The sequence below is a fragment of the Simochromis diagramma genome, unplaced genomic scaffold, assembly GCF_900408965.1.
Source record: "Simochromis diagramma unplaced genomic scaffold, fSimDia1.1 OVJJ01000324.1, whole genome shotgun sequence".
NCBI lineage: Eukaryota > Metazoa > Chordata > Actinopteri > Cichliformes > Cichlidae > Simochromis > Simochromis diagramma.
This window is the reverse complement of record NW_024386918.1, coordinates 54281-76577: the sequence shown is the minus strand read 5'-3', so window position 1 is coordinate 76577 and position 22297 is coordinate 54281. Positions and strand designations below refer to the sequence as shown.

Below are 22297 nucleotides of genomic sequence, written 5' to 3'. Positions count from 1 at the left end.
TATAACAAAAGCCTTTGTACTTGTTTTTACTGCACTACAAACTTAAAGTACAATATGTTAAAAAAAAAAAAAACCAAACAAACAAAGAAAACCAAATGATTATATTCACAATAAAGTACTAATGCCTTAAAAGGAAATACTGCCCAGATAGTGAGGTACCAGAGAGGTTTGGACTCTGTGAGTGCTCAGTGTTTGGCTTACTTTGAAAAGCAGTGTTGTGAGACTGGTCAGGTGTGTCTGAGTAAGGGCAGTTGATTTGAGCACAACGACTCTCTCTCTCTCTCTCTCTCTCAGTTTGAATAACAGAGAGATCTGCATTTTTGATCATTAACTTTAATGCATAATGCCCAGGTAATGTTGTCTTTGATTGGAAGGGGATTTGGGACATTTTAAGGCCGGGTCAATGCCTTGAGCTCCTTGTCTTGATCCTAGAACTGTTTCTGAGCAGCTTTGCTGTGTGTGTGTGTGGGGGGGGGGGGGCACATTGTCCTGTTGGAGCTGTAAGGTTCTTGGTCTGCAACCATGTAAAGTGACATGAATAAATAAATAAATGCCATGACTCAAGGTTGTCCAGCAGAAAATTGTATTACAAAGACATGCCCCAATTTAATTTTACTTATCACACAAGGTGCAAATCCTTCCGGTTGTAATATTGTGCTATTTCTAACGTGACCTTTGCCTTAATGTGATGGCATTCATTTATATAGTAAAATTATATGAACGCGGTGCTTTGTCCCATCTGTACTCGAATGTTCTTTTTTCCCCCTATTTTTTATAGTAAAAGTGACCAGGATGATGTGAAATCTACCTATGAAACTGCATGAGCTTAACAGAAGAAACGTTTACCTTTACTGCATTCTCAGTTGACGCAGGACTCCAAGCGGCTTAAACTTTAGAGTATCGCGAGAATTGATCAGCTGTTATGTCTGCGTGTTTTTTTTTTCCTCTCTCTTTTTTTAAGACTGGTACTGGTCTGTCAAACACGTGGGGAGGAGAGTGTGACTTTCCACTAGTGTACGTTTCAAAAAGCTCACGTTGTTAGTGTTGCTATCATCGTTGCGGTACCGAGGACCCAAAAACATTGTAAGTAAAATAATTAGTCCGTGAAGGAAGTGGCACACTGAAAGAGACTGTTAGCTTTTAGTTTTCTATTTAATGCGTACATGGTTGCATGATTCAGTTTCATTGACATTTATGTGAGTATATTTCAGGGAAAAAAACATTCACTGGCATTTCTACTGTTCTCTGTGGGTCGTCAAATGTTTATTGTGTCACCATGTGATCCCATGTCATTGAAAAACTAGCCTACAAAGCAACTCCTCCTAACTTGCCATTCAGAACAGCACATGTAGCTTCTGTTGTAGAAGTTAAATTTCCGCACTTGCTTCGTTTTGTTGAGCTGTGCACGTGCCAACGTAGGAGCATCGCTTCTCGGATAATAATAAATGCATTTTGGCCCACAGTTGGCAGTCATTGTCGCCAGGCCGGCTAGCAGGCTAGCATGAAGGTCTAAGGCCCATGCGGGGCATTGACAGTCTTTGGCTTCAAATGTCCTTTACCCCTGCATCGATTACAGATTCCCCCTCGTTGGTGCAGTTGGGTATAGTTAACGACTATGTATCACACAGCTTTATGTTGTGGCCCAGTACGTCTGTAATTCGGGGATATGAAACTCTGAAGTGGCTTTAATAATGTAGCCACCTACCAACATAGTCTAAAAATAATACAGTGGAGGGAACGTGCCATTAGCTTATATTTTTTCATGTTTAGCTAGCGTTAATTTTCATAAACATCAAAGCCACTGTGGTTGCTAGGTAGCTAACTTCATGCTTTGTATCCTGCACTGCGGCCTCCTTAAACAGCCATGCTGTATTTCGTGTTTGCATTAGGTCACAGCCATCTCTGCTACACGGTTTCATCCCAGACGGTGCCAAACTCCCCTATATGCATTTGTTATATGGGATTTGACATCTTACTGGCTGCAGGTTGTTCAGTTTAGTACGGGGCACAACTTCGCTGTTGGATATTTTGTAGAATCTGAAAAATTCGGCATTAAAAAGGACCTGTCAGCGTATCGTAAGCTAAAGTTGTTATAAATTGCTGCCTGCCTATGAGAGTCTAAGCATATATTATTGCGCTTCTTTCGAAGGTTGTTTAGGTTTTAGTTGGCTAATGCAAAGAACTGAGAGGGATAACCTTATAAAGACAAAATGAATCGCTTGAGTCACAAGTGAAAGTGGTATTTTGGTATCACAACGAATTAATTTTTCCTTACCATATAGTCATGTAACGTTAAACTTCGAGAATTATATATGAAGGTTCACATTGTGGCCTTTGTACTTCCTAGCTAGCTAATTGTGTTAGCCGGTGTTTGACGATGGAGTGAATGACCACACGCCACGCTTTTGTTTTGTTTTTATTATTATTATTTTTTGTGGGACAGAAAGCATCACCACTATCATTATTGGGAACTACACAATGTCCCGCAGTTGTAGTATTAAGACATAGCTAGCTGAACGCTTTTAGCATTTATTGAGTCGTTGCTGAAAGACAGCTGGGGTGTTGAGGCGCACCTTCTGTACATCACTGGGGCTTTGGTCACATGTAAACTGGACTCGTATGTGTCTGTAGCAACGATCAACGCCACCTAAGTTTAAAGTTGTTGGTAGCAGCATGGCTCCTGTATGGTCTTGACTTTTGGCCACAGGGCATGCAAGACTTGACAGCCTACTGTATTAATATCCCGATCTGTCTGTAATTCGCTTTGTAACTCATGTTTGTTTACATAAAATATTTTGGTTTTCATTTATGTAAAAACTGTCATGTTCATTGTTAATTTTTCTTAGTGATGACAGTGAGTCCCAAGGTTCATTTAACACGCATGATGATGATTAAAGGGATATTGGAAAATGTATGACATGAAGAATAAAGTTTAAACGCAAACAGGTGGGAATTAAGTGACACTGAACGTGTTGGCATGAAGGTCTTTTGAGGCTACATAATAATTTTACACCAGTCTGTCTGTGCTGGCATGATGTAAGGGTTATAACATGTAAAATAGTTTTATCATTCCTGTTTGAACAGCCAAGGTCACAGTAAGAGACGATTTTACAGTTTATAGACAGTCTTGACTGTAAGGCCAGGAAAGGAACCAACAAAGACTTGTCTGACTTGTAAGGACAGCTCTTCATTTGACAGCTTGTTGCTTCCGTTGTGACCTTTTATATGGTGAGTGAGTTGCCCTTGGATTTAACAGCAACACATACAAGCTACACATAAAGTCTGGGAGCTTCATGTGTAGCATCTTTGCTGGTCCTTTCTGGACAGATCTTGAATGTTACTCCTGGGACCTGCTGGAACCGCTCGCCCAGTTTGGGAGTCACTGCTGTAAGTGCTCTGAATGCCACTGGGACCACTGTTGCCTTTATCCTTCGTTTATTCTCTAGCTCCCCTCTGAGCCCTTGGCATTTCTCAAGCTTTACGTATTTCTTTTTCTTGATTTTTGCTTTCATTTGGTATAGCTACATGTACTACTATGACTTTATTACTCTGCTTGTCCACTAGTAATATATCTGGTTGGTTAGCCATCGCCAGTTTGTCTGTGTGTATCTAGAAATCCCACAGGATTTTAGCTTGGTCATTTTCAACCACCCTGAGGGGCATATTCCATTTTGATCTTGGGACTTCCAGGCCACACTCTGCACACATGTTCCTGTATACTGTGCCAGCCACCTTGTTACTGGGTTGCATGCAAGTTCCATGCATGTATCCAGGTAGCAGAGGTGGCTAACGTTTGCTCCATTCCATTGTCTATATCCATAGGCAGTCTTGGTAATGATTTGAGTGATTTGCACTTTTTGCACACAAATTTAATAAAATAAAGGACCCCCTATTCCACCTTGTATAAGTAGGTAGGTGATGCTGAGGATTGCCACTTTATCAGCATTAGCTTTCTGGCCAAGCTGTGAATGCCATTAAGTTCTTTTTAAAAGGACAGAGTTAGTCAAAAACCCTGCATCCAAAACAAAGCTATCAACACTCGGAGCATTATCCCTTTCAGTTACATTGAACAAGGTATGAGAGTTCTGACTGAAATCTTTGCAGAAAGGGACACCTCGAAAACATGAAGTTTCCAAATATGTTACTTTGGACCTTTGACTGCTTCTTCAAGGTCAAATAAGGTCAAATTTTCATTATGTCAACCTTTCATAAAATGCTTCATCTTTAAAACTATGCTTAAAATTCTACTTCTGTGTTTGTATTTGGCAACATTTAGAAAATTATACTGGTAAATAGTGATTCTAAATAGCACATAGTTTTGATCCAACACGTTTGACCTCTGATTTCATTTTTATATTTCACATCTGCCTTTTTTTTTTTTTTTTTTTTTTTTTTAAAGATTGACCCCAAAAATGCATTGTATTCAGGGGTGGAAATTGACACCCACCACTGGGCAAATGCAGGTAAATTTATGAAGTGGCTTGTAAATTTGAGCAATAGACAAGCCACCATGGCAGGTTTAAATTTAAACAGAAAAAATGATGTTCAATTTGCACTCCTGACCTGTCCGGGGCAGCAATGCGCTTGGGTTTCTGCTAGTTTTTATTACCACTTTGAATCAGCAGCACATTTAAAAACCTTTGCCCATGCAGCAGTATATTAATGACTAACATCATATTGTGGTTGGATTCTCAGTTGTTCATCTGACTAAAGTTTGACCCGTTTACTGCATCCTGCCATGTGATTGCATTTGTCCCTAACCATTGGGAATGGTCATGTTAACTTTTATGGAGTGAAAAAAAGTTAGCAGTCATCCTCCAGCTTCACTGTGTTAACCATAGCTGCGTACCTAGCAACCACGTAGCACATCATTGTATGCTAGGTAGTTGACTTCAGTAACACTACAAACCTCACTACTGTTTAGTTTTTCAACATAAATGACAGAAATAATAGTTTAATTTTTCAGAAATCCCTCAGTCAGAACATGGTGTATATAATCTTTAGATCATAGGTGTCAAACTCTGGCCCGCAGGGCCAATTTTGGCCTGCAGCCTAATGACATTTGGCCCGCGAAGCCATACCAAATTATTATTAGAGCTGGCCTACTGTTATTATACAGCTAATATGTATATTGTTTAGTATTAAGCTTTAGTATTAAGCTTTGCTTGTTCCATATTCAGTTTTTCAGCAAAACTTGTTTGAGTCCATAAGAAGAGATTCATTCTTAAATCTGGAGGAAGGTTTTTTTTCTGTTTTTTTCAATAAATATTAATGTTAGCCCGCGACCTTGTTCCAGTTTTGAATTTTGGCCCACTGTGTATTTGAGTTTGACACCCCTGCTTTAGATAGAAACTAGCGAGCTAACTTACTGCTAACTTCAGACTCCATTAAACTTCATAAATTAAACTTAATTTTTACACCTGCTAGAGGAGCCACACTGATCATTTTATTAAAGATGAAAGAATTGAGACAGTTTGTAACTCTGTGATGCTACAGTGTTTGTTTGACTTTGTGACCAGAAGTGGAGTTTGACGTTATTAGCAGTTTCCGGGTCCAAACTTCAAGACCCAATGGAAAACCAGTTGATCCGAGTCAAGTTGTGGCGAGTTTACAAATCAATATCTATTATTGGGGATGGGAATCGAGAACTGGTTCTCAGTAGTCCAGTTCCATAGACTTGTTAGTCTGTTTTCCTGTCGATCCCGTTTATTGGTTCCATTTTTTACTTGCACTACAATCAGCTGACTCAAGTTTGCCTGTCAGAGTAGGAAAACCGTGATCTCCATTTCTACCTTTTCATGTTTCTTCAGTAGAATCACTGTGATGATTGCTTTAAAGTGTTTTTGTGCCGGTTTTTAACTTTGCTTTGTGCTGTCGGCTTCATTTTCATACTTAAATGTTAGAGAAGGGTCATAAATGTGTGTTCATAACAGGGATTTGTGCTGGTGTAATTAGCCTAGCCTAGGTTTATACTGTTAACTGGTGCAATTTATTTGCAGGAATGTAATGTTGTTGATATGCTGCTTAGCAGTGGTGGTCACTGTCAAAGCAAAGAAGATGAGATCCCAGTTAAGGAATCAATGAGTGATATAGATGAGAGAATCAGAATCTACCAGAATAAACTAAATTCTTAGCAATTCTCACCCCTTCCTATTATCCATTACCTACTCCTTCAAAATTTCTGTGTAATCAAAGTCATGTTACCTGGATTTTATTCTGTTTTTTTTTTTTTTTTTTTTAAATTATATTATTGCACACAAAATGTCTAAGAAGAAGAAAAAATGTATTAAACTAAAACAAAATACAATACTATTCCCTAAAAGTAAATAACACCCAGGTGGACGTTTCCACTCTTGGAGTGCTGCTTGAGGGTAAAACTGCTTCTGTGTCTGGACAGTAACTGACAGAAGTTTGAAGATATTTAACAAGCCAATGTGCATAATAATGAATCTGGTACTTTGAAAAACAAGCCTGGGCAGGGTTGGGAGTTTTTTTTTGTTTTTTTTTTAGTATTCCAAGTAGAAATGGTTTCTTCCAAATTGTTTTATAAAGCATGCCCTCTGGGCCTGGTCTTTGCCGTTTTGTAAAGATTTAAATGAAACATCAGTAATGGGACAATAGAATTCCTCATTCACATTTAGCAGTTGCAGTTTAGCACAGCATTTTAAAAAGACAAACAAACAAACACAAAAAGCAAGAATTCCACTTGCACTGGAGGTTCACTTGAGTAATAATGGGCAGGGAAAAGGAACCAGATCAACCTTATTTACAAATTGAGATTGAGTGGCAGGTCCATGATGGAATGCAAGCATAAAGCCAAATCTTGTTAATGTGATCATTTGAGAACAAGATGACACAGGATTTTGAAATTCATATTATCTGCTAGGAGGCTGCTCCAGTCTTTCTCTCATCTACAACACAGACCAAGGGCACCATTAAAAATAGAACAAAATGCAATATTGTTGCAAACATGACAAGACCTCTGTCCATTTGTCACATGAGGACTGAAGCAATCCCGGCTGCTGTGGAGCCAGAGGCAGGGTATAACTGAGACGGGTAGTTTGTCACAGTTTGTAAACCTGTGAGTTTAATGTTTTATAGCTCAACACTTGTCTTCTTTTCTAATGTGACAATTTATCACATCTGAGCTCTGAATAGGAAGGTGAGTCTAATCTGTTTCTCAGTAGTTCAATTCCTTGGAATTGTTAGTCAACGCTAATCGGCTGCACTTGCACTATACTCCACAGATTTCAGTTTATGCCACAGGAGGAAAATAATGATGTCATCTACAAGGAGCAGAAAGCTAAACTCACCTGCAAATGCCATTTACATCCACTGCTTAGTTACATAATGCAATGATTGACTGCGTAGTTTACAAACATCCAAAGCTGTCGGATGAAACTGTAACAGCTGTGCAGGATAACAGAACAGCTGCAGTTATCCAGAGCTTGTTAAAACTATACTTCCTAAAGTTTATGCCGTCACTCTGAAGGGCTTGGTTTGGGTTTTTGTTTTTGTTTTCAAGCATGGCATCATTTGCATCTCTCTTTAGACCTCATAGCCATTTATTCATAGCTATGAAGTGTGGCTGTAGTACCAATAAAATTACTATAATAAACATACTATACCTCCCCTGACAAAGACCTTGTACCCTTTTCTTCTCTTGGAACATCCAAGAGGTTATTTAGATGAATAGAAGTTGAACATCAAACAGGAATGTAATTGGTGAATCAAAATACATTTCAAGGTTGACATCAAATTTACCACTTGTGTTCAAGCAACTCTCTTAATGTCAGGAATTCTAGAATTTAATTTCTGACTAGAATTCATTTCTAAATCAGCCTGTAGTCAATAAGCATGGTTTTCACACATCCGTAAGAAGTTGCATTTAGCTTGAAATGTTCCTCATACAAATGTTTGTGTGCTGTTGTGGCTTTCAGGTGTAGCTGCTAGTGTCTTGAGGAAATGCCACTGAGGTTTCGCTCTGTTGTACCCTATACACTGCCCGGAGTACTCGCACTGATTGGATGGTGGTGGTACATCTCACGAAAGAGAGAGCGGCTCATCAACCATGACAGGACTGAGGGAACTCCAACCACTACGGACCTTAAAACATCTTCAGCAGATGGTAGCAATGGTTTGGTGGAGAAAGACACTGTATCCCCCACAAATGACACAGACAGCCCCATTCACAGACCTCCAAATGCCAGTAACCAGAGAACACAACATGAAAACATTTCACAGATCCATTTCCAGCACACTGAAGCATCACCGTCACTGGCACAGAGTTCTGAAAAGTTTTCATGTAATTCTGAGAGAATGAAACAAGGAGTCCATAGGCCTCCACAGTCAGCACTGCCATCCCTTGATAAAGATGACAGCTTACAGGTATCATCAAAAGACCGTAAAGACCCAGAGAGGAGCTTGTCACTTGCCTTGGGAACAGAGCTCAACCTAGTGAAAGATCCAGTATCTGATCTAGAAAGAGCCACGTTTTCCTATCAGTCTACCAAAGTCACCAGCTCCTTTCCCACAACATCGCTGCTTTCTGGTGCAGAGAGACCAGACCCGGAGGGGGAAGTTGCAAAGAACCACAGCACTAATAATACACAAGATGAAATGATTGGTTGGGATGAGCATGCATCCAATGTAGAGAGGGTGGACCCATCAGAAGCAGACTCTCTGGATACACCTCCACCAGTGCCGGATTTTCACCAACACATTCTGTCCAGCACACCAACTGACCCAGTCCTGGCCTCTACATCCCTAAGTATTGTCCAGAACACAACAGCAGTAACACCAGAGGACATATTGGTACACGGTAGCCCTGGAGAGGAGCATGATCTTGAGGATCTTGCTGCTCGACTTATAACTAAGGTCATCTCAGCTGCCACCCAGGAAGTCCTTAGTGTCACAAGTTGCCAGGTTGTGGACAAAAGTCTGCCTAACTGCAGTAGTGGTGGACTATACCCAGAGCTCGAGCCAATCATAGCAACACAGAAACACCATCATCTCTCGACAAGCCCTTCTCAGGTAGGCTGTGATTGTAGAGAGGCAACAGAAAAAGAAGCGCAAGCAGTGCCTAATGGCTGCTCCTCATCTCCAGTATGGAAATCTGTTGATGTCAGTCACATAAATCATCAGAAAAATGCTGTTCACAGCAGCCACTGGTCAACACAGCTGCCCCAAGAAGCACAAACCTCACCTGTGTTGAACATTAAACTAAAAGGTGACGAGGCTGCTCCGCTGGCCGAGGACTCGGCCTGCAGCACCTGCCACTCTGAGGATGGCATTAGCAGTGAGGATCTTCAAAGCAGCTTGTTTGACAACCAAAGTGATGTGATCCAGCTTACAGACCTCTCTGCAGGAGAAGCGGCACAGGGCCAGGTGCAGGCTGAGAGTTTGACAGAGGGCTTAGTTTTGTCTGCAACTGAAGAAGACTCTTTGGATGCAGCGTGTGAGATAAAGGGGCTAAATGCAGTAGGTGTAAGGAATGGAGCTCATGGGACATGTGAAGTAGAGACGGATCAATCTGGAGGTGAGATTCTCTCTCACTGACTTTTGTATGTTTCTCATGATAGCTAATTTTTATTTTATTTTTTATTTGAAGAATGATAACAGTGAGTTAAGAAATGTGGTGTACATCAGCAGATGCAGTATTAGTAGTAATTTGTTACACAAACTCATAACTCAGGAACATATAGAGGCTCATTTGGCCTTTTTTTTTTGCAGTGTATTCCCGGTTATCGAGCAGTGGGTCAAAAAGTGCCCAAGAATGTGATGCCTGTTAACAAACATGTAAATTAGGACAGTGACAAGATCAAAACTCATGATGCCGGGAATCTGAAAATTCAGATGCTGTCATGCTGAGATTGATTGTTTCCATTGCCAGGTTCTGATGTAAACAGTATGGACTCTGTGGATAGCGGATGCACTATGGGTGCCCTAGAGAGTAAGGGCAACCATGCTGCCTCAAGCACTGGGCTGATCATCTGGGAGATTGAGGTACCAAAGGTGAGTAAAGACAATTCATGTGAAATACAAGACCATATATTTTGTCCATGATTTCAACGCTGTACACCTCACACTACTCAATTAAAATGTTAATGTATTGTATGCAGGAATGCTATCATGATTCTACAACTAGGCAAATTTACTTTTCATAATTGTAATGCATTCATAAGAAAGCAACTTAAATATGACCCTGATTAGTGGATTTTGCAAGACATGCTTGTTTGGTTAATTGGGCACATGTGAGGTAGATGACTTTTTATTGCATATAGAATAAAATCCTGTCTGAATGAGTGGCCTGTAAGACAAGTACCGTGTAAATGCCTGTCCATATTGGCGATTCTTCTCATCAGCATCAGGAATATTTTGAAATATTTTATTAAAAAATATAAATATAAAGAAATAAAAATACTTTTGTTTTGAAGTAGAAGTATAGCAAGCTTTTGACATAACTGTGTGACACTTGGAGTTGGTGGTTCGCTCCTGTATTGAAGATGTAATGAAAGAATAGCTGTAAAAATCAGGGTCACTGGACGAGCACCAAATTTGGCCAATGCCTATCTACTTTGAGGTACTGTAATTTTATTAAGGTAAACTTTTACATGGCTTCACTGGGTATAGTAAAATTACTGTACAAAAAAATTGCTTAATATGGAATTACCAGTAACTGAAACAAATCTTCCCAACAACTGGCAGCCAACTGGGTTGAATAGAATGTTGGACCACTCAGGACCGTAAGTAAAGGGAAAAAACTTTTTTTTTTTTTTTTATTGGTTACAATCACATTAGAATTTTGAATATCCTCTGACATTAACATTAGCAAACAAACTGGGCTTCGTGACATGCGTTTTCAAAGCTGAGCAGTTGTCTATATTGTGTATTTAAAATATTTTGTCATAACTTGGTAGGCAGCATGCTAGTGGGTTTGATTAAATGTTCATTTAAACGGTTTAAAGGAACTGTCCTGTTTACTAGAGGTGGGAATCACCATACATCCCACGATACGATATTATCACAATACTTAACGCACGATACGATATTATTGCAATTTTTTTTTTAAAATTTGCGATATTCAGATTCTGTACATAAAGGTAAACTTTATCAATATTCATTTTATCTAATATCAAAGTCTCACACTCAGTCTTTCTCTCATTTCAGTCAGTTTTATTGTTGACAAACTGAACGGTTTGTATTACAGTCTAGTCCAACTTAACTGAATGCAACCATCTGGTACAATTATAGCTATTCTGAACTATGCAATATGAAAACTATGCAGCCCCTTCAGCAACTGAAGAATTTGAAAGTGAATGAAAACAAAATATAATTTTACATTAAATAAAAAAGTTTTAAACTTAATTAAAATAAAACATGTCTTAAATTAAAATAAGTAAACTGTCATGTTTATTGCTGCCATAAAAAAAGTGAAACACATTTGGACAGTGAAGGAATGTCAGGATTCTTGCTCAGAAAAAGGATCAACATGCTCTGAAGTCGGAGCATGTTCCAGTCCACACAACTTTTTTGTAACAAAATATCGATTTCTGCTGTCCCTGTATCGATACATTATTAGCAAACAAAATATCACGATACTACACAGTATCGATTTTTCCCCCCACCCCTACTGTTTACTCAGTATTGTCTGTTCTACCTGTCCTGTTGTACCAGCATCTTGTAGGGAGGCTTATTGGAAAGCAAGGTCGATATGTGAGTTTCCTAAAGCAGAACTCTGGAGCAAAGATCTACATTTCTACCTTGCCTTATACACAGGAGTTCCAGATTTGTCACATAGAAGGTGAGTACTGAGGAGTTTGTCCCCACATCTTTCCATCTTCTTTAGAGATTTGTGAACAAATGTGATTTTGACCATAGGAGAAAAGCGCAAGCATTTTAAACTCCTGTTTCTTACTTGTTCATTTGGACTAGTGGTAAAATTTGACCTTGCTTGATCTTTTTCTAGGGACACAGCAGCAGGTTGACAAAGCCCTGTCGTTGATTGGGAAGAAATTTAAAGACCTGGACCTCAACAATCTATATGCTGCACCACCACCTCCACTTACATTACCATCTCTTCCCATGACTTCATGGGTGAGGAAAAATACTTGTGTTAATGATACTTTTTTTTTTTTTTTTAACCCCTCCACTGTAAGGCGGATGGGATATTGTCACTCCGTCGAGCAAGCATGTGGAAAAGACACCCAAGTTTGTGAATGCGATAACGAGGCGATGTAGGAGCTTCAAACTGATACCATAGGTGTATCTACTAAAAGTCTTGTATAATTTTGAATCTCAGTGACCCTGACCTCAAGGCCTAAGGTCAAACTCTGAAACTCTTGTGAATGTGAAACCTCGAACAAGGCAACATAGGATTTTGACACTGATACCGTAGGCATGTCTACCAGGAAGCTGAGGGGTAGCACTGGCGGCTGCCAGTATTTTTACTATGATTATTGTAAGTTAAAGAGAGATATTTTATATTCTCCTTTTGCATTATCATTTACAGAAAATGAATACATTTGTACAACATTGAAACTGCTTTCCCATTTTACACACAGCTCAGTCTTTAGACTTGAGAAATTGAGTCATGAAGACGTGTATGAATGCATCACTTCATAAATGTTAGTTAGCAGGGACATGTTCCATCTTTTCCATCATTTGTTTTAATAGTTCTGTGGGTTCTTTCATTTTGCCTAAGAAAAAATGTTTACAAATTTAGTCCTGGGTTTTCCATTAACATTACCTCACCTGCTTATAGTGCTAATTTATACCCTGTCTGTCCCTCTGTTATAAATATGTTGGTGTAACTGTACAGTTCTTCAAAAACTGTTTATGGAAGACGACCACAGTGATTGTCTGTTTGAGTAATAATGGACTATGACAGAGCTTCCCAAAGTCTGGGGCCCGCCCCCTAGGGAGGGCGCAGAGCCATTGCAGGGGGTGCGCGGTATGAAAAGGCAAAAAACAAACACAGAAAAACACGCTTGGACACTGCTAGCACGGGGCGCCCACAGAAACGCAAAGCAGGAGAGGAAGCATCGCTGAATATGTTTCCAAACCAACTTCATTCTAAGCCAAAGACTAGAAAATATGGTGAAGCAAATCTTCCCTTTGGTTTCACCTGCACAAGTGCCGAGGTAGGTCTCCCCTGCAGAATTGGTTTTCCCTTCGTCGGGAGCAGCGCTGGGCTCTCCAAATCACGGACAAACAGTATCCCACAGCTGTTTATGTTTTTGAACCAATTTTGCACAGAGAGGCATTTTTTTGAAAAATGTATTGATAGCAATGTTGAATATTATTACACAGGAAAAAACACCTACACGTAAAATAATCGCACCGTGACGCCTCTGCCTTTGTAACTGGAGGGACAGTAACTGTGTGTGTGTGTGTGTGTGTGTGTGTGTATGTAAGCGTGTAAAACAGCAGATATTCAGATTAACAGTATTTTGTGTCTATCTGCCATTCTGCAATTCATCTCATGTAAACAATAACGCGTTGCACAGCGTGACGTGAAAAAAGGCACATACCTTTGACATTGCGTGACGAACTCTGTATTCCTCGTCCACACGTGTGGACGAAACAGCTGTGTTTTCAAAAATACCCGTGTAGGTGTGGATGTAGTGTAAAAGAGTTAGTAGTTTATTTTATTACTACTTGTAATTTATTATGGGTGTGTGTGGTTGGAGGATGTTTGTGCGTGCGCGGGGGGGACTTTTTTTTTTCTTGTAAAACAAAGGGGGGCCTAGCAAAAAAGTTTGGGAACCTGTGTGTGTGTGTGTGTGTGTGTGTGTGTGTGTGTGTGTGTTCTTCATTGGTCACTATTAAGGATTCAGGTGAATTGGTATTATTTAGAAAGCATAGTAGATGAAACGGTATGGAAGCAAACCTCGGTGTGAAGCTCTGCATCATGCTGTTCTTTTCATTTAACACCAAGTGACTTGAAGAAATATTTTGTTAATTTTAACTTAAGTATAAACCAGTTATGAACATTAATAAGAATATTTTGATTCAGATGTATTACAAGGACTAGAAACGTCATACTTATTCTTCATCATACATTTTTAGCGTTAAAGTAGTAAAGCTAAAGTGTTTTAAGTCCTTAGAGTGATGAATTATTTGGGTATGCTGATATAAAATATAAGTGAGACTGCATTAATTTATTTTAAGGTTTGAGAGAGTTGTTTGTAGTTTTATGCATGACCAACATTTGTTTGATATTTGTCTTCTCAGCTTCTCCTTCCAAGTGGAGTCACAGTTGAAGTGATAGTGGTGAACATCGTGTCAGCTGGTCACGTCTTTGTCCAGCAACACACCCACCCCACGTACCATGCCTTGCGAAGCCTTGACCAGCAGATGTTCCTTTGCTACTCACAGCCAGGCACCCCTGCCTTGCCCTCACCTGCTGAAAGTAAGCTTAGTTGTACTGTGGATACTGCTAAATGTGTAAAATTTTAGTAAACATGCGCAACTATAGGTTGTTTTAATGAAACTTTGACATTTAATTTAAAATAATCTTCACTGCATCGGTGAAGCTGTAGTTCACTTAGCTCAGCTTTCTAGTTAAGCAAGTTTTGTTTAGTTTTTTTAAATTGCAAATACATTTTTAGTAAACTAACAAGGTCCCTGTGCTTTTGTTTATTCTTTTTCTACATGAAAGTAACCCAGTTTGATACATGGCTGAAATAAGCTAATTGTCACATGCAGTGATTTGTTTTTTTGTTTTTTTTTTCAGAACTTCTTAACAACAAGCTAATTTGGTAAAGGTCATTCAGCTACTTTTAGCTTTTATTCTGTTTTTGTTTTTTGTCTCTTTTCTGTTATCCAGTTGGTGTGATCTGTGCAGCTCCTGCAGTTGAAGGAGCCTGGTGGAGAGCTCAGGTCATCACCTTCTACAAAGAATCGAATGAAGTGGAGATCAGATACGTTGACTATGGAGGCTATGACAGAGTTAAGATTGACTCACTACGGCAAATAAGGTTATTATAAGAGATCTCACCGTATTAAAACTTGTATTCTAAGATTTAGAGTGTTTGCTTTATAAAACATGCCTCACTAACACAAGCACTTTTTTTCCTGTGCTTAAGTGCTTTCTATCTAACATTCATGCTCCTCAAGAGCAACTTGGTAGATATTACGCATGCAGACTGGAACAGCCAGTAGATTACCTCCCATCCCCAAACAAAGCATTTGCTGATCAGACAGTTTAGTTGTGTGATTCTGGTATTTGTAATACCTTCTTATTTGATTCAGAATTAAGAAGTGTTAATGCCAAAGTCAGCGAGAAACTAACTAATCTCCTGCAAGGTAAAGTTACTGCAGAAAGTTATCCCAACATGCAGACTAGAGAAGCTGGGAATCAAAATGCCAATGTTCTGATTAGTAGATGACCCACTCTCCCACATCAAAACTTTTTGCTGTGGGGCACACTCAGTTCTTGAACTTTCTAATGCCCTAACCTGAAATTATGGAGTTTTTTGAAAGGTAAGGTTAGCCCATTTGGTATTAGTTGTATGTATATATCCACATTTATAATGGCAAATAAATAAAGGTGCACAAAAGATTATGGTTGTTGATGTTGTAGAGTTTATCCACCAGAGGGTATTCTACTTCTGTTGGCAACAGGTTCTAAGGCCTGAGTTAGACTTCTGTAGTAAAACCTATGAGTGAATCTACATGAATGGACAACATTACTCAGTGCTGCATTATTTGCTAATTACCTTGTGGTTGTGTCCCAGTGTTTTATGTGTATTTATGGATTTTGGTCGTAGAGAAGCCCAGACTTCCTTCACCCCGACCTCCTCTTCTAGCTTGTATTGTCAGACACAGATGTTCCCAAGCCAGCTAAGAGATCTTATCTCTCCAGTGAGTATTGGGTCTGCCCCAGGAAATCCTCCCAGTAGAACATACCCAGAATACCCCACCTAGGAGGTATCCAGCAGGCATGCTAGTCAGATGCCTGAACAACCTCAACTGGCTCATTTCAGTGTCCTTTCAGCAGCTCTACTTTGAAAAAAGAAAGAGTTCCTCACTCGATCTCCAAGGGAGAGCCCGGTCACTCGTTAAAGGAATTGTTCCCCTCTCCTTGCAAGTGTCAGCAAGACCCATAGATACTATCACTTCCTGGAGGATTCCAAGTAACTCATCCCTGGCCCGTATGGGGCACTTTTCCAGTCTTTGCCCTTTTCCGCCTGTGAGCCATGGTTTAGGGCTTGGAGGTGATGTGAAGCCAACAGAACCACATTATGTGCAAAACATGAAGATGAAATCCTCCGGCCTTGAGAGCTTTTTGCCATTGAAACCCAGAGGGATGCAGCCAAATCCCATTTCCAGGTTAACAAAACTCATGTAGACTGGGTGGGCAAACGCCTATGCACCCTTGAATGTCGTTGAGAGGATACAGACCTGGTTTCAGTGCAGGGACACTGGACCCTAATTTGTGTTGCATATGGGTTATCTGAATCACTTTGTCTGACCCTCCACTCAGGACTAATTTGCCATGGGGAAACAGTAACAGGGGGCAACTTGCCCCTGACAGCATAGCTTCTGGGATCACTAGAACACAAACCCCTCCACCATGATAAAGTGGTGGTTCATGAAGCAGCTTATAGAGACATTAATTTATTATTTGTAATATTTGGGGGTGGCTACTAGGCCACCTGGTCAAGGTTGGTGGTCCAGTTTGCATGCCAAATAGTTTTGGGCAAGATACTAATCCCAAGTTGCTCTCTGATGCATCCATCAGAATATGAAAGCGTGTGGATGTTGGATAGAAAGCACTAAAAGCTTAGAAAGAAAAAAAGTGCTTGTGTGACTGGGTGAATGAGGCAAGTTGTGTAAAGTGCTTTTAGTGCTCAGAGTAGAAAAGCGATATAAATGAACTATCAAAAACTGAAAGTAACCAGAAATGCATAATAAGCTTCTGGGGTATGGAGCAGATTGCCTCAATGCTGCTGTCCAATGTATAGTTAAGAAATGCACATCAGGTTGCATAATAGGTTGTGGTGTAGAATTTCAGAGCAGGTTGTGGTTACAATGTAGCTAAAGCATGGATTTCTTACTGAAGCAGAAATGCTCAGTAACACAACTGATATGACCAAAGTTGAGCAAAGCATAACTGAATAATACATGACGTGCGTGTGTGCGACAGAATGAGAAAAATCTGCCAAACCAAATGTTTGTCTTCAGAATCAGTCAGTCTGTAGTTAGACTGTTTGCTGTGGTTGGATATACAAGGAGTTCCTACAGATTTCTCTAGCTGTTTGAGAAAAGGTCTGCTAGTGGGGAAAAAAAATCTTTTTAGGCAAATTCAAGAAGATTATCAGCAGAATTTGTTTTGTGTGTTGTAGTTGACAAAATAAGTATATTGAGAATAATTTTATAAGTTAGACAGTCAGTGTAGCTAGTGTTAAAGGTCACGTTATCATTTAGTGCAGTCGAAAAAAATAGATTTATTAAACTGCAAAGTGTATATACACTAGTCCAAGTCTGCTCATTGTTATTTTCCAGGTCTGACTTTGTGACACTACCATTTCAAGGTGCTGAAGTATTACTCGACAACATTGCACCACTACCAGGTACAGTTTGGAAAAGTCTTTGGGGAGATAGTGGTGTACCTACCTAATGTCAGTGGCAATTTGTTAAAACAAAGTATAAACTTTGCCTTATGAAACCTGCAGATACTCTTTTGCTGGAAGGATACCTGCTGTGTTGTTCTGAAATGTGTTTAAATTGTCTGTGATCAGGAGAGGATCGTTTTTCAGCTGAGGCCACATCAGAGCTGGAGGAAATGACCAGAGGAGTCCCATTGCTTGCGCAGGTGAGACCACCATTCTCAGTGACTTTTTGCAATGTAGAAAAGTTGGGCATTACTAAGTTGCGTGTTTGTTTTGGGGGTTTTTTTGTTTTGTTTTTTGCTGAAGGTCTCCAGCTATGATAACAACACAGGCCTCCCGCTGGTCCACCTGTGGAACATGGTTGGAGAGGAGGTATGACATAAGTCTTGGATCCTTGCCACTGTTTTCATGTTACCTCTGTACCTCTAATATCTTAATTAATGATTCTAATCCTATTCCTTTAAGACGCAAGTCACTGATCATTTTGTTTCTTCCCCGCTTTCCCCAGCATAGTCTGGGATAGTCAAATATGCACTGCTATGGTGCCACTTTTTTAAAATGAAAACTTGATTTAAAGTTAAATTAAGTGTAAAGTTGTTTTTTTTAATTTGGGTTTTTTTTTTGTTTGTTTTTTTAATTGGTGACAATGATGCTTATTTAATTGATGCCCAAAACCTCAGGCAGCAAGCACAAGTATCCTTTTTTTTTTTCTCTCTCATGTACTTGATTTTTTTTTAGTTGTTCCCAGCTAGAAAGACCCCAGAGAGTAAAGGCTGGGATCTCTTTAAACGACTGGTCTCAAACACACTTTCTTTAAATCATCCGATAATCCATCAGAACACTGACAACGTAGAAGAGAATAGAGAGAGAGAGAGAGAGAGATGATTACTGATATTACACAATATACACACATAAATGCATAAGGCATCCTGAATTGGTTTTAACTGTAGTGATTCACTGACTGTTGGTCTTCTTTTTGCAGGTTATATCTGTGAACCGTACACTGGCAGAGAGGGGCCTGGGTGTTTGGGTGGATGGATTTTGAACTTGCATGGTCTCTCAACTTCATCAAACAGTTCACTTGACCTAAAAAAACTAAAAAACAAAAATTCCCTCCTCTCATGCTATTGCCCCTTCTCCTCCTTCCCCTCCTTTAAAAAGAAATGCATTGTTTGCAGGTATCATGGACATGATGAACAAGAACATAACGCTACTTTAATATGACAGCCTTCCATTTTTGTTCTTGCGTTAAAATAGGAGAAAGGAATTTGTCTTTTAAAAAAAAAACCTTTTGCACACTGACAGTGGATCGAGTGTGAAAGGACAGGTACCTGCATCAGTCTAATGTAGTCATCTGTAGGTTAGTGCATTTCAAAGCTGCCTGGCTTGTTGCCTGGAGTGAAAGTGGGGGACACAAAGCTTACAGCACTGCAAAGTGTAGAGATGGTCAGACAGTGTTCCCTGTGGGAGCACTGAGCTAATCTACCCGGCCCTGCGGCCTCAGAGCTCGGACTTCTCTCTGGTCTCCTTTAGCAAGGACAGAGGAACTACCTTGTTGCTTTTTGCTTTGTTTTTCTCCATGAAGCTGATTTGCAATACCAAATAATGACCATAAATGACCTACCATACAAAATGTGGCTGAATGATTGCTCTACATGTTGGCAGGATTTTTTTTTTTTTTTTTTTTTTTTTTTTTTTTTTTTTTTTGTGTGTGTGTGTGTGGGGTGGGGGGGTGTCCAGGTCCAGATTTTTCATCTGAGGAAGCAGATCGTTACTTTGGGGCAATGCAAGTTCCTCAACGCGAGATGTTCAGTTTGGCTGACAAAACTACAGATTGATTTTTGAGGTGCTGTTTAAAAAAAACAACAAATGAAATAAAAAAATCAGTCTATTTAGTCTCCCCCATTCCTGAAGGTTGATTATTTTATACACAAAAGGTGAAATGAACCATATGCAAGCTTGTGACTGAATGTACTGTATTTTCAAAACTAATTACCAAATGGTTAAAAATCAGACTTAACGACTAAATTCAGTTAGTGTCATGAGTTTCCATTTACGGTGGAGACTTTCTGCCTGTTGTGACACAGAGGGATTTCTTCTACACTTGGAAAACTTGGTTGATTTGACAGAAGGCCATACTTCAGTACTTCTAGTCAGACATGTTGAGGGATATCTTCAGCTTCACTGAGCCATGATAAGCAGGCTCAACAACTGGCTTTGTTAACTAAATATACTCATGCGAACAAGTTGAGTTCTAATTTACAAATTACATGATCGCAGCTGTGAATGAAGTACCTAATGTGACAGACTGAAACTGACCTGATGTGTCAGAAGCTATGTTTGGAGGAATATATATAAATATATATTTGACTTAAATCCAGAAGGTGTTATAACACAGAAGAACATGTTTATGTATTTAAAGTTGCCTGTACATGTAAAAACTCCTACACGTCTTTAATTTTGGTTGGCTTTAACCATTTAATATATATTAACTGACAGTCTTTTGGTTTTTGTATAACTGCCAAGATGTATTCTAGATTGTGGGGGGGTGTGTGTGTATGTAGATAAATAAATAATGGAAGACTGTACTGGAACAAAGAAAAGGGATGAAGTTTTAATTATTAAATATAAAATGAAACTTTAAGGCAACATTGGGTTTATTTACTGCCACTTATTCTTACACGATAGCCTTGATGTTCTGACCTGCACTAATAAAGTTCAGTATCATGAGTTGAGAGGAGGGGGGGGGGAAACTTGACTTGGGCTCCAGAAAGATTTTGATCTGATCCTGAAGTAGCCATGTATTTATTAGCGGTTCATCATGATGGTGTGCTTCTGTTAATACTGGGCTAGTTTTTTAGGGGGGGGGACAAAACCTGTTGTCTTTAACAGTAAGAGCTTGGAGTCTTTAAAGGGAACTGATATTAGCCTACTGCATAAGAATTTATTTATTTAAGCTAGCTGACATGATGTAAGCCTGAGCATCTTTCATAAAGAGGCTTCAGAAGAGGAGCAACGCTTATTGTGGCAAGCTGGCTTGAATCACAAATAAGGATCAAATGTTCATATACTAAAACCAGACTTGCAGAGATGCTGAGCACAGGTCATAGCTCACCACTGAAGAGAACACAGGACAAAAATGTATTGCAGAGCGGATGGAAAGAAACTATAAAATGAACAGATTATTTCAACCCATTTAAAAACTGAAGATGTGGTTTTACTGATCAATGGAGCAAGACAACCATGCAAGAGCACTCTTCTGTCATTTGTCGAGCTGGACAGCGAATCAGTCCAATCACATAAAACTGCTGGTTTTTGGTTCAGTCTGTATTTAAATGGTGACATGATGAATCTACAGATTTTATTTATCAAACAGTAACTTGTAATGGTAAACTCAAATTGTCTGTTAGCAGTTCCTCAACCTCATTTTAACATGAAAATGTTATAGTGAGTTTGCAGGGCATGAATGAATCCTGGAATGGCCCAAGTTTAAATGATATGGACTGTGTGCACTTCATTTTTTAATTTTTTTTTTTTCTTTAACATGAATGAAATCACTGTTATTCTAGCAATAAGGCAGCTTTATTCTGACTGAAGAACAGATTAGGGAAGGGGTTACCTGTTGTTTAATTTTGCTAAGAACGTTGACCTGATACTTTTTGTCAAATTCTTGATTATAGTCAAACTCAATGCATCTCTCTCATATGGTTAATTCAGTGGTTTAGTGACTCAACCCGTTCAGATACCTTGTGGAAGAAAATGGGTTGGTTGTGTTCAAACCATAACATTGAGTTATATGAAATTAGGCATGCATACAGTGTGCTTAGCATCAGCCCTATTGGCTTTTGCATTTTTCCATCCATCCACGTTTTACATGATCTCTGCTCCTATGTGTGTATGTTGGGGTTTTTTGTTTTGTTTTGGGGGTTTTTCTTCAATTCATGCTGGTGTTTGTCCTCCTAACAACAATCCTTCACTACAGCCTCAGATTATGATGCTTTTGTTCATTTTCCTGTAGATAAGATGACTGTAATTTTCTATAACACTGAAGACAGAAAGATAAGGGAACATTATTTTTTCGTTTCTAAGATTTCTTCCATTTCATCCTGCCCCTGCCAGCTTTCAAATGTTTTCAAGCTGTGGGACTGACTATTAGGGTTTGTATCGCTAGTCAAGTCATCATTTGATTATTTAACTGGATGTTAAACTGTTATGCCGAAAATCAATTGACATGTACAGATCAGTTTTTGTTAGGATTATATTAAGTTTGATTTGATTGTACAGATCTGTTAGGAAAAAAAATAAAAGTTCTTGAAAGTGGTTTCAAATCGTCTGGAAGCGCCTCGTTTTCTGTTTTCTTGTAGTATAAATTGTTTATACTGCTTTGGCATCATCTCCGAGTGTAGTGGTTAACACACACTGAGCATGAATCACAAAGATAACCACCGTTGTGATATTCTTCATCTGAGGTCTAAGATTATGTCAAGCCAGCTAAGAAAATTTGGCTTTGTTGAACTTAGTTTGTTGTATACTTGAATGGAACTGATACCATTGACTGATTCCCACGCTCACCTAAATAATTCTGGGACAATATAATTTAGTTTATACAGTCCCAATCAAAAGTTTAAGACTTGAAAAGACATCTGAAAAATGTCAAAAAAAATTATCATACTTTGCAT

At 39.2% G+C, this 22297-nt stretch overlaps 1 protein-coding gene across 1 annotated transcript; it reads left to right on the top strand.

Annotated features, from left to right (window-relative positions):
- Positions 1 to 943: 943 nt before the first annotated feature.
- On the top strand, positions 944 to 21938 carry akap1b (A kinase (PRKA) anchor protein 1b). Its single transcript, XM_040036452.1, has 11 exons — positions 944 to 1083; positions 7941 to 9538; positions 9893 to 10014; positions 11677 to 11803; positions 11969 to 12096; positions 14236 to 14413; positions 14831 to 14981; positions 17512 to 17579; positions 17748 to 17821; positions 17925 to 17990; positions 18601 to 21938. The coding sequence occupies exons 2-11, from the start codon at positions 7966 to 7968 to the stop codon at positions 18661 to 18663; spliced, it is 2550 nt and encodes an 849-aa protein (XP_039892386.1). The 5' UTR covers positions 944 to 1083; positions 7941 to 7965; the 3' UTR covers positions 18664 to 21938.
- The last annotated feature ends 359 nt before the right edge of the window (positions 21939 to 22297 follow it).